The sequence below is a fragment of the Ambystoma mexicanum genome, chromosome 9, assembly GCF_040938575.1.
Source record: "Ambystoma mexicanum isolate Mex_15411 chromosome 9, UKY_AmexF1_1, whole genome shotgun sequence".
Taxonomy (NCBI): Eukaryota; Metazoa; Chordata; class Amphibia; order Caudata; family Ambystomatidae; genus Ambystoma; species Ambystoma mexicanum.
In genome coordinates this window covers 242,120,496-242,135,208 of record NC_090931.1, presented here as the reverse complement: position 1 = coordinate 242,135,208, position 14,713 = coordinate 242,120,496, and the positions used below count along the sequence as shown (strand labels likewise).

Genomic DNA, 14,713 nt, shown 5'->3' with positions numbered 1-14,713 from the left:
TGACATTAAAGCAGGCAATCAAATCCTCTCTTGGGTTTTATGTGAGTACACTACTAAAAGAATCAAATCCATACCTAAAACAATTCAGGAGATGTCGTGATAACTTTCATGCGATTGTAGAACTTAACGGCCTGGAGCCATATAGCAGTTTGAAAAAGAAGATAAAAAATTGGGATGGTGTGATAGATCTTCATGATCTAGGCAGGTTGAAATTCTATTCTGGGAAAGAACGTTTTAATCTTCTGTTAACTGAGGTAAGACCCTATTTAGTAAGATTTAGATCACCCATATTCTTGCATTGGTATCTGAAATTCAGATTAAATTGTCTGTCTACCATGGGGTTTATGGGTCCAAGGCTTAGCATTCCTAGTGAAATGCGAATGCGTAAAGTATGTGGCCTGGATGCTGCAGAGTCTTTATTCCACCTTGTGATGTGTTGCCCCGTGTTTTTGTATTTCAGAATTCAAAACAAGGGGCGATCCGTACACTAAACCTCACAGACACTAATCCAGACATTATTGGGTAGGCTAATGACTGGTTCACATCTGACCCTGACCATAGCCCTGGTTAGAATATTGATGGTCATCTTTGCAGAACTAACCAGGGTATGGGATCAGGGGGTGATGGCTCTTGATGCTACTGATGATCCTTAAATACAGAGTTTTCCATGGTAGTACATATAGTTTATTAGTAAAGACTCTCAGAGAGTGAAGTAATGTGGCTGTAAGTGTTATGGTGAACATTTTGTGTGTTGGGAAATAGCTTTTTCTTTTTTATTATTGTTTAAATTCTTTTGTGCTTCTGTTTTAGATGTGTTTAGTCTACTTGATATCCCGAGTGTATACATTGTTTAATATTTCTGTAAATTAACTTGAGTGTGTTTTTTCTATTCTGGATTGAATTACATGCAGAATCACTTTGTGGGGTTCTAATGCAATACCTTTATTTTCAGCAGGTAACTGTGGTCCACCCTAACAACTCTGGTGGAAGCACTACAGTGCTCATTCTTGGTCAGTAGCTTCTTAAGCATACATCATGTTCTCACTCAGACAGAGAACCATGTGATCATGGTAGCCTACCTAGCATAGCCTCTCAGATAGTGCCCTACTCTCTCCCATGTTTCCTATCAATTACTGCCTAAATCCCCCTGACGAGTCTACAAAGACTTTACTTATGAATGGTGCTCATTTTATCAACCTCAGAAAGGGTGAAGAGCTATATTAGCCCTGCTGGCAATTGTGCACGTGCCCCTAACATCTAGGGCAGCATGCTGACACACCTGTGCAATCTTACCAGTGCAGTCGCCGACAGCCAAGCCCTACAATCTCCTCTTCAAGTGAACTGAAGCGGTGAACTGGTAAAACAACTCAAAACTGCAGTTGCAGAAAGGGGTAATGGGAAGCGTTTGAAAACCTTCAGAAAACACAGCCTTTAATATTAGTATGATGGAAGGAGTGCCTTTGGCATGCTAAATTAGCACCCTGTCATTAAAGGCATAGCACCATGGTCCATGCCGGATTCCGCCTGACTTGTAATGAGGGCCTTAGTCTCCATCACGTGCCCGCATCTTTCTGAGCTCTTTAAATGCTCTCTCTCTTTGCTGGACTGTCTAACCCCTATTGGAGAAACCCTCTGCTGACCCAACCGCCCAATCAAATTGTCACCCAGTTTCTCTCCTTTGCCTTATTCAAAAGTCTTTGAGCAGGTGTTCTTTCACAGGTCACTAATTACCTGGAGAATAATGGACTTGGAGAGATGGCTTCTGTAGTAAACACTTCACTGAGGCTGCACTTGTGCATGTCCCCAACATTATATCTAATGCTCACCACTCCAAACGCTTCTCTATATGCATCCTTTATGACCTTTCTGCTTCTTTCGACACTGTTGACCACCCCTCCTCACTAGCTTGGACATTGGGTTTCACAAATTTGCTCTTGCCTAGATCTCCTCCTACTTGGAAAGTCGATCCCTTAAAATCTCTTGGAATTCGCAAACCTCTGACCCCTGCCCTCTCCTTGTTACAAGGTTCATTTCTCGATCCTCCACTTTTTACCCTCTATTCCTCTGTTTTTTTAATACTTGCCTCATTCTCAAACAGTGTTCGCCTTTCCCTCCTTCACTCCAGCCATCCCACTTGAATTTGTCACGGGATAGCTTGCCGCTGCCTCATGTGAATCTCTTCAGAAACTGAAGTCATCTTTCTCCCAGATTGCAATGCCATTACTACTCCGCCCTCTCCTATCTCTTTCCCGTCTGAACTTCTTGCTTCCTCTCCCAAGGCTAGCAATCTTGGGATATTCATTGACAGCAACCTATGACTGCAACAACTCATCACTACCACTGCCTCTGCTGATTGAAGTAACCGCCTCAACGTTCAGAAAATGTGTCTTTTTCTTACTAACCATGCTACGAAAACTCTAATCTCCACTCGCGCTCAGCAAACTAGACTACTGCTCAAATTTACTCATTGGCCTTACTCTCTACTTCTTCATCCCTCTAAACAAAGTCTTCAACTTTACTACCTGCACTCTCTACAACCTACACAGTTTCACCCCCACTTCTACCTACCAACAACATGCTGGTTACCTCTCCAGTCACAACTGCTCTCCTTTCAGGTACCTACTCCTTGTCTACAAAGCTATCAATGGTCTTGCTCGTCAATACTGGTCTGATTGTATCTCAGTTCACTCACCATCACGTTCCCTGCAATCCCCCTCTGTACTCAACCTCACCGTCCCAAACACTCCCTGTGCCCCCTCTTCCTTCTGCTCTTTCTCCCTACTCGCCCCACTCAACTCAAACGCTCCACCGCCCATAACAATCAAAGCCAGACCAACTGTGGATCTCTTCAAAGCTCTGCTTAAACTTCACTTACTTGCTACCCTATGCTCCCTACCAGACCCTAACATTGCCTCCAGTGACGCTTATTCCTGCAATGTTGTCTATATATATTTCTGTTTGTATTGTTTTGTCGCTAGTATATGTTCTACCTCTTGACGCCTTCATGAACTGGCTCACCACTTGTTCTTATCTTAGTGCTATTGTACAGGCACCCTTTGTGGAAATGCCTCTGCTCTCTGTAAATGTGTTTTTGTAAGTTAGTCCTGATGAAAATTGGCATGCCTGTCTTCAAACAAATACAAAAAGTTATACGTTTTAAATACCTCTGCCACACAGCATCGTTCCTGAAGAGAAACAGGTCTCAAAGAGTTTCATAAGACTGTTTCAATAGTAGCCAGTCAGCCAATGGGAATGTCGAGGCCAAATCCCTTTTGGAATTGTTCCGTCACCCATGGCAACGATAAAAATGCTTCACAGTTGCCCCGTTTTGTAAAATGCTCCGTTGTCATCGCTTGAGTAGAAATTGTTTTGTAGAGTGGGCTGATTTCATCTGGAGCTCTCGCCACCCTCTGATTTTATGTTCACCTGTGAACTCTGCCCAGCGGGGGCGACACTGGGCACGCTCCCGCCTGGCAGGCAGGTAGCCTTGGCGCTGCCCCGAGCAGCGTGGGCTTTCTTTCTTCGGGGCTGACCTTTAAATTGGTCCCTAATCATCCCGACGGGAAGTCAGCGCGCCCCTTCCCTCCTATGGCGAGTGCATGTTTCGGCCCCAAATCCTTTGCTGTTCTGCTTTGGAGTCTGACAACTTTCGCAGCAACGACGTATGAAACCCAGCACGTTCGGACAATCATAAAATCGGCCGCCGCTTGCTCCCTCGCAGGTGAGCAATTTTAACTTTAAACTTCTATTTCCCCCCACTTTCCTTTCTCACGTCTCGTTTTGGCACAAGACATCGTGCGTTGTCGTTATAGCAACGACGCAGCCAGCCGGAAACCATCTCCTTGCCCTGCCAAACCTGCTCCTTGAAAGAGGATAAAATGGAGTCTGGGATGTTTCCCGAGTTAGTTAAAACGGAGAGTACATCTCATTTGCAGGGATTCCATATAAAACGAGACACGTCGGGGATGGAGGGCGGTGGCAAGAAGAGAGGGCTTGAAAGTACTGTTTTGTTGGGCTCTGACATGAAAAAACAGCAAGAAAAGAAATACCACGAGGCCAGGCTACTTTCTGCTCGACTGGCACTCAATAAAGCTGACCTCCACCATGGTGAGGGGCTTCTTCTTTGTGACTTGTTCCCAGCTGGCGACTGACAAGGGGGAGCTGCACAGAATCTCCAATGACATATTGCCTCGGCTGGCCATTGTTCCCTGTTTTTTCCCACTCTGCACGGATGGCAGGGAAGTCCAAAGGCGGGCGGGGGAAGGAAGAGACGCTGAAGGCGTGGGGCAATGCAGGAATGCTTTTGAACTACAGACTAGGGTGTTGATTAGCCGGGGGAACACTGAAATCCTAAACAGACATTGCCCAAGCAAGCCTTTTGGTCGTTAGCAAGCTTGCGACATCTAAGGCTGTCTGAATGGCGGCCCTGTCCAGATTTGCATAATGGCGGCATCACTTGGCACGATAATTGCCATCCTGTTGATGAAGAGCAGAGCTACAGTATCAGCACCAAAGAAGCAGCAACTTGGAAATTGACACAACATTGCCCTATGAGAAAAAGGACACAGATCTCTAATTTGTTTATTAAGTGTTTGTAATGTCCACCTCAGAGTGCAACATTACTGGGGTAGGATACAGGGAGATAGGTAAAGAATGAAATCACCACTTTTCTGAGGCCACTCACAACAAACAGCGCCAAGCAAATGGCGTTAAACTAGAACACTGACCACTGGAACACTTTGAGTCAGGGAACGCATGGGAGGGTGCATCGCTTGTAGCTGTGTACCCCTGAAGGAGGCGGATTAGGCGGGGCCAAAAACGCAAGGTGAGGGCTGTGAACGGGTGCATGCAGACTTCATATCTCACGAGAGAGGGGCGCGCAAGGATAGGGTGGCGACTAGGGGAGGCCAGCAAGGTGGGGCCAGGCCATTGAGGGAAGGGCTGCAGAAGCAAGTAGGGGGTACGGAATAGGGGGTTGATCCTGACAAAAAGAAAAGACAGTGGCATCAAATGACAATGACATTGGAGAGGGGTGCATTCTCAAAGAACAGAATACAGTATTTTAGGAGCAGCGTTCAATGGGTGGCAGGAAGTGCGGGTAGCAATCAAAGAGCATCAGGGAACTTGGAACTCAGGTGAGTGGGATATCGCTGATATGACCGTTAATGTCCTTTGGTGCCGTAGGCGGATCACAATAGGATTGTTTTCATTCACCTTGTAAATATTAGGAGATCCAGCTTTAGGCAAAGATGTGTAAGTAGATTATTCCAAAGGTGTACGCTTCGATACTACACGTGTTTTCAGCCACAAGATTTGTATGTGTGCTGTTGAGTTACCAACAGGCTTTGGGCAGCAAACGGTAGATATATGTCTGGCTGGTAGTGAAATAAGAGTTTGGTGGCATCAAATGCATTATGCAAGAGCGCAAAACAACTGGAAGGCTATCTTGAATGAATGTAGCATACATAGATTCCACAAGACCTTTCTACACAGTATGCCGCTGCCACATGTTGAATTAGCTTAAGAAAGAACAGTTATCAACCTCTTTAATTATATTAAAACTTTGCATACCAATACTTCGGTCCAGGTGAGGTTGGATATGGGGGCGGTGTTGTTCTCTAAGGCTATTGACACCAATGTAGGCCTAAAACAAGGCTCTGTAGTGCCCCACTTCTATTCGTCATCTATCTGGCTGAGTTGGCAAATAGCCCAGAAGAAGCCCCTAGTTTCCCTCATAATCTAGGCACGCCTCATTTTCAATATAAGTCATTCGCCGATGACATTGTCATTTTGGACCTCATACCAATTGGATTACAAAGAGCAGTAGATACTTTATCCTTATATGCAGCTCATAATTATTTAGTCATCAAATTATGATTTGTTCTCCTAGACACACTCCGAGAATGAGACAATCGTATATTTGGTACCTTAGCAACTAGTGGAATTAGTTTTGGAATATAAATATTTAGGCCTGCAGATACGCCCGGTAAGTCCAATAAAAGGCTGTTGGATATTAGCGCTAAGAAAGCCATGGGACTTGGTGCATGTCTCTGTGCAACTGATAGGAACATTGGAGGGTTTTCTCTTATCCCTATTATTACACTATACAGATGGACATCTGTTCCAGCATTTACGTATGGTCTTGAAGCCATTACTTCAAATATTGATAACACAACTGATCAGCTAGAAGGAAAGGTCTGGCATCCCGATTTGTGATTACTAAAGAATACTTGTTTACTACTAATCCCTCCTGAGTTGGGTTTGATATCCTTAAAAAATATGATTCAAATACTGATATTATAACTGCAAACAAAGTAGACATTAGATATCCATTACCATAGATTTCATCGAATGCCATTTCCCCTAATGAGATTTGACTGAATATATTTCACCAAGAAAGGTTGGTGAAATGGCATATGTGTAATGCATAATAGGTGGGGTGTAGGGTAAGGGTATATGTTAGGGTAGGGAGGGGTAGGAAGGCTGTGGGAGTCTCCCCCACATTAAAAAATAGGTAGAAAAAGTCAAAAGATTATTTTTCGGTGAAATGGATTCAGTGAAATCTCCATTCAAAAGAAATATATTCGAAGAAATCACATACATCAGATATCTACTTAAGATTGCTATGCTTTGTAACTAACCAAAGATATTGTGATGTTTGGAGAAAGTAATGAAGACTTTTTTTAATATGGTAGATTTGAAGTTATTTTAGATATAACGCTGAGATGAGACTTTAACTAACAAGAATGAACACTTTAAGGTGAAAGCCAAAAGCTGGGACACGCTACAATGTTGTCTGGCCCCAGAAGGTAGGACTTCTCTAAAGGAATACCTGGTTTACCCGACTCAATATAGTAACAAGCATAAATGCATCATAATTTTTCTGAATAGAGAAATGCTGAATTTTTTAGATTTTGCCTCAATTTGCTTGAAACCCCGGAAGGTAATAGGACCTAGATTGGGCATTAAAGATCAAAGAGAATATGTCATTTTTACAATATGATAATTGAACCAGAAACTATAAAACACTTGCCTATCAATTGTAGAGCTTTAACTAGTGGTAGGCTCCATTTATACCTTTATACTTTTGTACCTGATCCATGTTTTTTAACGGCTGAGAGCTTCTGGACCTGGTGTATACATGGACTCCTGACTGGGGTACACATGGACCCCTGATAAGTCTAAGTTTAGCACGTACTTTTGGATCCACATTCAAAAGAGACTAAAGGATAAGCCCTGGGTTGACTCTCCAGCGATAAAGGATCTATAAGTGTTGTTTCTTGATCTACATTAGAATCTGTAATCGTCAAATGAATTGGGTAAAGGGGGGAAGTATTATTATTTTGTTTTTCATGAATTGTTGGAATGGATAATGTTTTGAATGAAAATTAATATGTTTTATGAATGTGTATTCAGTGTATAAGGATTACATTTAATCACACTACAAGTAATCATTTTAAATTCCAGCAGTCAACAAAGGGACTTCATAGCGAGATTCATTTGCTAATAGTGCTTCAGGTTGAAGATGGTACTTGCAGCATAGTTCTGCACATTTTGAAGTTCATGTAATGACTTTGCTAAGAACCTTCATATACCCCATTGCAGTAGTTGGTCCTGGGTGTAACCATTGATTTACTAGGGCATGGGGCTGCAGTTTTCAGCTCTTCATATGTTTTCCACTCCAACTCCAGTGAAACTTCACCGTTGACTGTACTGGCTCAGACTGATGGAAGTTGTAGTCTAAAAGACCTGGAGAGATAAATGTTGCAGTCTCATGGACTAGGGCCACCATAGTAATTTGTAGGATGTAAATGATCCCTCACAAAAGCTTCAGGTGGTTTAAAAAAGAAATTGGTGCTCCAGCAATCTGTGGAGTAAATGAAAGGGCAGCATCTTCAAAAACCAATTTCAGGTTTTAAGTTTAGACTCAATGGAAGCAGTCAATCACATGATAGCACGCTCCCGGAATGTATAAACCATAATTAGAACTATAGTCTTTTATTTATTAAGGCAGAGTCAATTTGCAGCCATCCAGGCCTGAACCCATAAAAGACATTCTCCTACCGACACGCTGCCACCAGCTTGTGCTTCCAGACTAATATGTTGCTGCATGTAATGGGTTGTTTTCGTTATCAAATTTAAACATTAGTTTGATTGGCTACACACCAATGCCATCTGTCGGGTCTAGTTCAAAGCTGTGTTACTCTTCTTAGGGATAGGTAAGCTTTGTCCCTTTCCTTCCACACTTCAGTATTCATGTCTCCCAGCAGGAATGCCTACACATTAGTGGATATTTTGAACTTTGACACACCAGTAGACCACCTGGGTCACCTGTCTATTTGGTTTGCAAAACATACATCAATGTAGCATTGCCTTTAATAGAATTGATCATAGAAAGACACAATATGCAACCAACTGGCACCACAAGAGACACTGCAATAGCTCCAAATGATCTCGTACATCTTGTTGCATGGGCCGTTTCACTGCATTTGCTGTAGTATTTTCTATGTGGGGCAAGCCCACATTCCCTGTCAAATGTGCACAACCCCACTCAAGCCACAAACTCCCTTTTACACTACTCCCTGACCCAGCACACCCTACCAATGTGCCAGAAAATGCAGTACCATGGCCCTTCACCAAATGCATTGAAACTAATGTGGCCTGACTGGTGCTATATCTCCATTCCAGCCCCTGCAATAGGGATGAATGCCATAGCACCTCAGGTTCCCAAAGCAGAACCCCGGGGTGCTAAAAAAAATGCATTGTTCTTCCTACACCGAGACGCCTGCCGTGTCCCGGTATAGAAAGAAAATCCTTTTCCAAGATGGCCACCATGGAAAGGGAAGGCGGTGTTCCATACAGGGCCCCTCTTCCCTTTCTGTGGCAGCCTGCAGAAGGCGTAGAGAGAACCCTATGACCATATTACCACAAGCACATTTTTCTTCCCTTTCAAAGCTCTCCCACTTTCGAATAACTTTACCACAAAGCCAGTCCCAGGTGGACATGGCCACTTTAACCCCATGTGTTGTAAATCGTGGTCATGGCCACTAGCCAGATTGTCCGGATCATGACCTTATTCGATGACCCAGACAATGTAGCCACTGACCATGGCCACAGGCTACACCTCAGTCACCAAAGGTATATCACTATTTGTTGTACCTACATCATGACACTTGTCAAAAAATAAAACACAGGCACATTTGCAAAACCATGCTTTAAGGTCCTTGCCAATGCTCCTTACAGAAGTTTCCTGGAAATCCACCCATGTTTTATGCACATACAATAGTCATATAACTTAGCCCCTACTTAACAAAATACATTCAGACTTTACAAAAACATTTATATCTAGATCTAAAATCTTTTGGCAAACTTGTGTGTAGATTTGTCAAATTACACCACATGTATAAGCCATTACAATATTTTCAGATCCCCCCTCTAATTTTGCCCCCTCTTAACAGAATCCCACCAGCGTTTGCAAAAACATTTATATCTAGATCTACAATTTTTTTGCAAACCTTTGTGTAGATTCATCAAATGGCACCACATTTATAAGCCTTTACAATATTTTGGGACCCCGCTCTAGTTTTGCCCCCTCTTGACACAATCCCACCAAACTTTGCAAAAACATGTATATCTAGATCTACTATCAGTTTTCCAACTTAGGTGTAGATTCGTCAAATGGCACCTCATTTATAAGCCTTTACATTATTTTGGGACCCCCCTCTAATTTTGCCCCCTCTTGACAGAATCCCACCAAACTTGGCAAACTCAAATTGGGTCAAGAATATAATTGCAAATTTCATGCAGTTTCATTAAGCCATCCATGAACTGCTTTTCACCAACCCTGTAATGCAGAGGTGTGTGCGAACTTCACAGGACTTTTACGGCGAAAAACACCTCGTTTTTTTGCTTTTTGCAGCTATCCCATCCCATCCTCGTCACCCCTCACCTCCCCAGAGATTATTTGATAAGTTTGACAAGTGCAATGTTGTGTTTTTTAATATGTTTTTACTGCGATGTCCGCAGACACCGGCCGCTGTCCGCGAATCCAAGATGGCACGCGTTTCCAAACATCTGACGCACTTCACGCTTTTCACCATCCAACCATTGGACGCGTCTGATGTCTGCGGACACCACCTTGCCCTTTAAGGCAATCAGAGACCGATCAGTGGAATGGGTCCATGGACCGAACCCAGATATCACTCATTTTTTTGGACCTACTTTTTGGTCTTTTAAAAAAAAAACTGCTGGACGGATTTCCACCAAATTTACAAAAGCACACTTTCGGGACCAAGCCGTCACTCCTGCCGCATATTTGGTGAAAATCCATCCAGCGGTTTGGGCTGTAGGCGTGAGCAAAGTTTTTTCCATTCAGTCTATGGAAAAAAAAAAATTTTTGGGACCCCCCAATAACTTTGCCCTCACTTGACGAAACCTCACCAACCTTAGCAAAATAATTCGAAGCGTGCCATATACATTTTTTGCAAAGGTTGGTGAGGATTCGTCCAGGGAGAGCAAAGTTATAAGCCGCCCAAAAAGAGGTCTTCATATGGATTTAGCAACTTAACTATAACTACACGCCCGCTACCGCGGGCCGTGTAAAAACGCCAATAAGAAGGGCGCGTATTAAACTCTGAGACGGAGTCAATAAGAGATGAGATACATTTACTGAGAATAGTAAAGGAAGACATACAGCGGGGAACACATTGAAAGTGCACATGTGTAGGGGGTATAATATGTCTTCATAAAGTTTTTGGTATGTTTAAACGGATAGATATAAAATGACAGTAAACATAAATAAATAAAAGCAATTTTGTGTACACTTTTTAAATGTCAATCAGAAGGTTAAAATGAAATGAAATGGCTATACAAATAAAGAAGAGAACCTTAAGATACAAAAAAAACAAGAACGATATACAAATAATTGATAGAAAGTGTAAACAAAGGAGTAAGAAGAACAGTGGTGGTAAATGTTTTCAAAATATTTTGATTCACGGATTATGAGCTGCGCTTGATGGTGCTTGCTCAAAAAGATTAAAACAAGATATTTAACAAACCTAGAAAGAAGAACAGCAGACTGGGTAAGCATTGACAGTCTGAATTGACTTGTCACCATGGAAGACACACCACATTTACACCTATGAAGAACATTGCCGAGATATGTTGCCAAAATTAGGAAGTACCATCCCAAGTGGGTCAAGGGCAGAACTTATAAAGCACTTATGTCGTGGCCTCAAGAGGGTTCATTATCAAAACTGGTATTACAGCACATGACGACATACTTACTTGCCACTCATAAAGGAAAGAAGTTAGAGAAAAGGTTGGCAGTTTAAGAACTCTGGAAAGTGTACCAGAGTGAGAAAGAAGATCCAGCAGAGAGAGAGAGTGGATGCTTGATCAGAATACAAGAGAAGATGTAACACCTTCAGCTCCTATTTAACCTCCTGAAAAACAAGATGCAAAGGTTGAAGAAAAGGGATTTTATCCTTTAAAGGAATAAAGGCAGCAGCAAGGCATGTTAATCCAATGAATGAGCCCCCTGCTTATAACAGTGAAGATACCACAGAAGAGTGCGGGAATCGAGAACGCAAAAATATTTCAACACGCGATGAAGGTAAACAGAGTGATGCAACAAAAGAAAGACAAGACAAACAGACAGAGGGAAAGACAGAAAGACAGAAAGGAGCAAATGATGTAGCTAAGGGCAGAACAATAATACAGAATAAATGGATGGGAGGACAAATATTGCTCAAACTAGACAATAAGGGCATTGATGGAGTACCGGAAAGAGAGGAAAAGGAAGAGCAAGAGAAAAGAGAGAAAGAGAAAGAAGAAGAGAGAACATACAAGGAAGAAAGGGACAGAGAATGTAAGCAAAGGAAGGAACCGAAAATGTGTGTGATGAGAAAAGAACAGGAAAGATTGGAAGAGGAGAAACAAAAAGAGGTAGAAGCCCAAAGATTGAAAGTACGCAGGTTGCAATGAAGGCGAAAGGAAGCAGAGTTAAGGGAATTAAAATGTGTGACAGTATATCAAACAACACATTGCATTGACAATAAAGGTACATTTTAAAAAAATGCCACCTAAGGCAAACATGCATTGAAAACATGTACTATGAATTTGGAAGCAATATTCTGTAATGTTATGTGATATTAGATGATATGTCAATTATAAAGCGCCTGAAAACAACTGTTTCTGGGTGCCACAAGACAAGAGAGGAAGGATGGGGGGAAGATAAGATAAATGATCCTTTAGGCCTTGTGTCATTTGGATCGTGCAAGTGCGACAACGCGAAGTGCAAGCGGAAGGGAGAGGGGGAAGTGCAATGGAGAGAGTCTGGGGAAATGGGATCGGGGCAGCATGGGTCTGAGTAAGTGCAGCCAGAGCAGAGTGGCTCTGGATAAGTGCAAGGAAGCAGGGGGGCCCTAGGGGTTACAGTAACAGCCCATAAGTGTGCGATAGCCCCGGAGGCAGTGCAAGGAAGTCTGTCCATGTAGGTGCCTGCTACGCAGTGAACTTCTTAGGGTAGCCAAGCAACTAGTCGGCACAGCAGACAGGTAAGTTAGCAAGGAAGAGAGAAGGATAAGACAGAGGAAGAATTGAAGGTATTGAGCTGCTTCAGTAACATTTGATGGTCCGGCACAAGTCTGAGAGATGAAGAGAGGCACCTGCAGAGGAGAAAGATCTGCCCTCCACTCTCAGCCTGGAGAAGTGTCTGACCATTGTATGTAGCTGAGCGAAGGGCTCTAGAAGGAAGGAATGTTGGAAAAAAGAGTTGGATGTAGTGTGGGTCGCGGCCCCAGGAATGCTTGTGGATGATGCAGAGGGTCTTGAACTTGATTCTTCCAGTCACTGGGAGCCAGTGGAGACATTTCAGGGCTGGAGAGATACAGTGCATGGGCTTGAAGCAACGGATAAGGCTTGCATTCCTGTTCTGGATTAGTTGCAGAGGGAGAAGAGTAGAGGTAGGCAGATTGACAAAGAGGATGTTGCAGTAGTCCAGCCTGGAGAAATCTGAAAAAAGGAACACAACCCATGATCCTCATGAACCTAGACCACGCATCTGCAATCTGTGGTTCTCCAGATGTTCAGGACTATAACTCCCATGACCCCTCTCCATTGACTCTGCGGGCAAGGGCTGATGGGATGTTAGTCTAAAACATCTGGAGAGGCAAATGTTGCAGACCCCTGGGCTAGATGTCCATAAAGCATTTGACAACATAAATGGGGCTTCCTTTTCACAATAATAGACCACATGGAATTTCACTCCACGATTTCAATATGTTCTGCACTCATTTTACAGTATCTACATGGCAACGCTCATTCTACCATGAGTTTAATATCCAGATAGGGGTCACACAGGGCAGTCCCCATCAACATTGCTGCACAGTAGAAACACTTGCATTGAGCCCTCCAGTGAATATGGAATTCACTCACTTGAAGGTCAGCTGTCTTGAATACAAAACCATGCTATAGGTGGACGACTCTTTGATAATCTTTTCAGACTACGCAAAGTTGTTCAGACTTATATATAATGGATGTCATCTGGGAATACAAACAACAAAGCAGTTACACGTTCATTTGAGAAAAACATAAGGTGATACCTCTAATAGAAGACTTATACCGACAAACCATCCACCGATACCAGTGCTCTCATCTGCCCATAACAAGGGTAGAGTGGGATCAGAGAAGATAAAAGATCAGGACAGCTGCATTGTTTGATGCAACATTTATGCCTAGTTGTCAATGATAGCCTTTTTTCCACAGGGTTTCACAATATATTCAGCAACACAGAGAGCCCTTCTAATGAAGGGATGGGGCTACAATAAGGTCCTGGACAGTATTCAGGATTTATCCATTGGTAGGAACCAGGTTTTACAGGGCCAGTAGAACAGCCAGGACACTAAGGAGTTTAATTCAGGCAGGAACACGCTTGCTCTGATCTTACAGCACATGATAACTGGGAGGGACTATCCATTTCTATTGTTCATGGTTCATACTCATGGCTAGACATATTCTAGACCTTGGAGAGCGTTGCACAGAAGAGTATAGTAACCGGATCGGAAGCATTCTGATCTCGGATCATGCGCCTGTCAGTGTGGATCAGGCCATGAGCCACTCCCTATCCTGCTTCTTTAACTGGCATCTCAACAGTTCCTATTTATAGGACAAGAAGATGAAGGACCAGATCAATAAAGAGATAGAATATATCATAAATGATAACAGAAATGGTGCAGTCAGCAATCTGAAGGTATAGGAGTTCTAATGTCTCTGGCAAGTCATATGAGGAAGGAGAAGGAGAAGAGGCGAGGAATGGAGAGGGGGCAACCAGTCATTTAGCATACATAGTGCCAGTTCAGCATGGCTAGTTCCAATAAAAATAGGAGATTGCTTGATTGGTTGAATGGATGGCATTGAAGGTGAACAAAATGAGCAGTTATTGTGTGGAATATGCCCTGTTCAGACTCCAGGTGAACTGCTTAGGAAAGGGAGAAAGGTATAGCCCACTACTAGCCCATAGACTGAAATGTATGGAAGGTAAGAGGGTAACCCAGAGAAGTAACGTGTCTCGAACAGATTGAACGTAGAGTCAAGGTGTTTTGCAATCAACTTATCACATCAGAAGCCTGATATGGGGGCTGGAGATATTAGGGAATTTAGAACCCCTTGATAGGATCAGACTCCAGAAATCCTGAGAGGGCAGAGACTGAGA

General features: G+C 43.0%; 1 protein-coding gene across 1 annotated transcript in view; it reads left to right on the top strand.

The window, feature by feature from the left end:
* The first annotated feature begins 3,542 nt into the window (after positions 1 to 3,542).
* The window catches only part of SIAE (sialic acid acetylesterase), a 468,035-nt gene continuing 456,864 nt past the window's right edge, over positions 3,543 to 14,713 (top strand). The window contains exon 1 of the mRNA XM_069614538.1: positions 3,543 to 3,721. Within this exon, the coding sequence (XP_069470639.1) occupies positions 3,589 to 3,721 (133 nt within the window). The 5' untranslated portion in view covers positions 3,543 to 3,588. The remainder of the gene's footprint in view (positions 3,722 to 14,713) is intronic.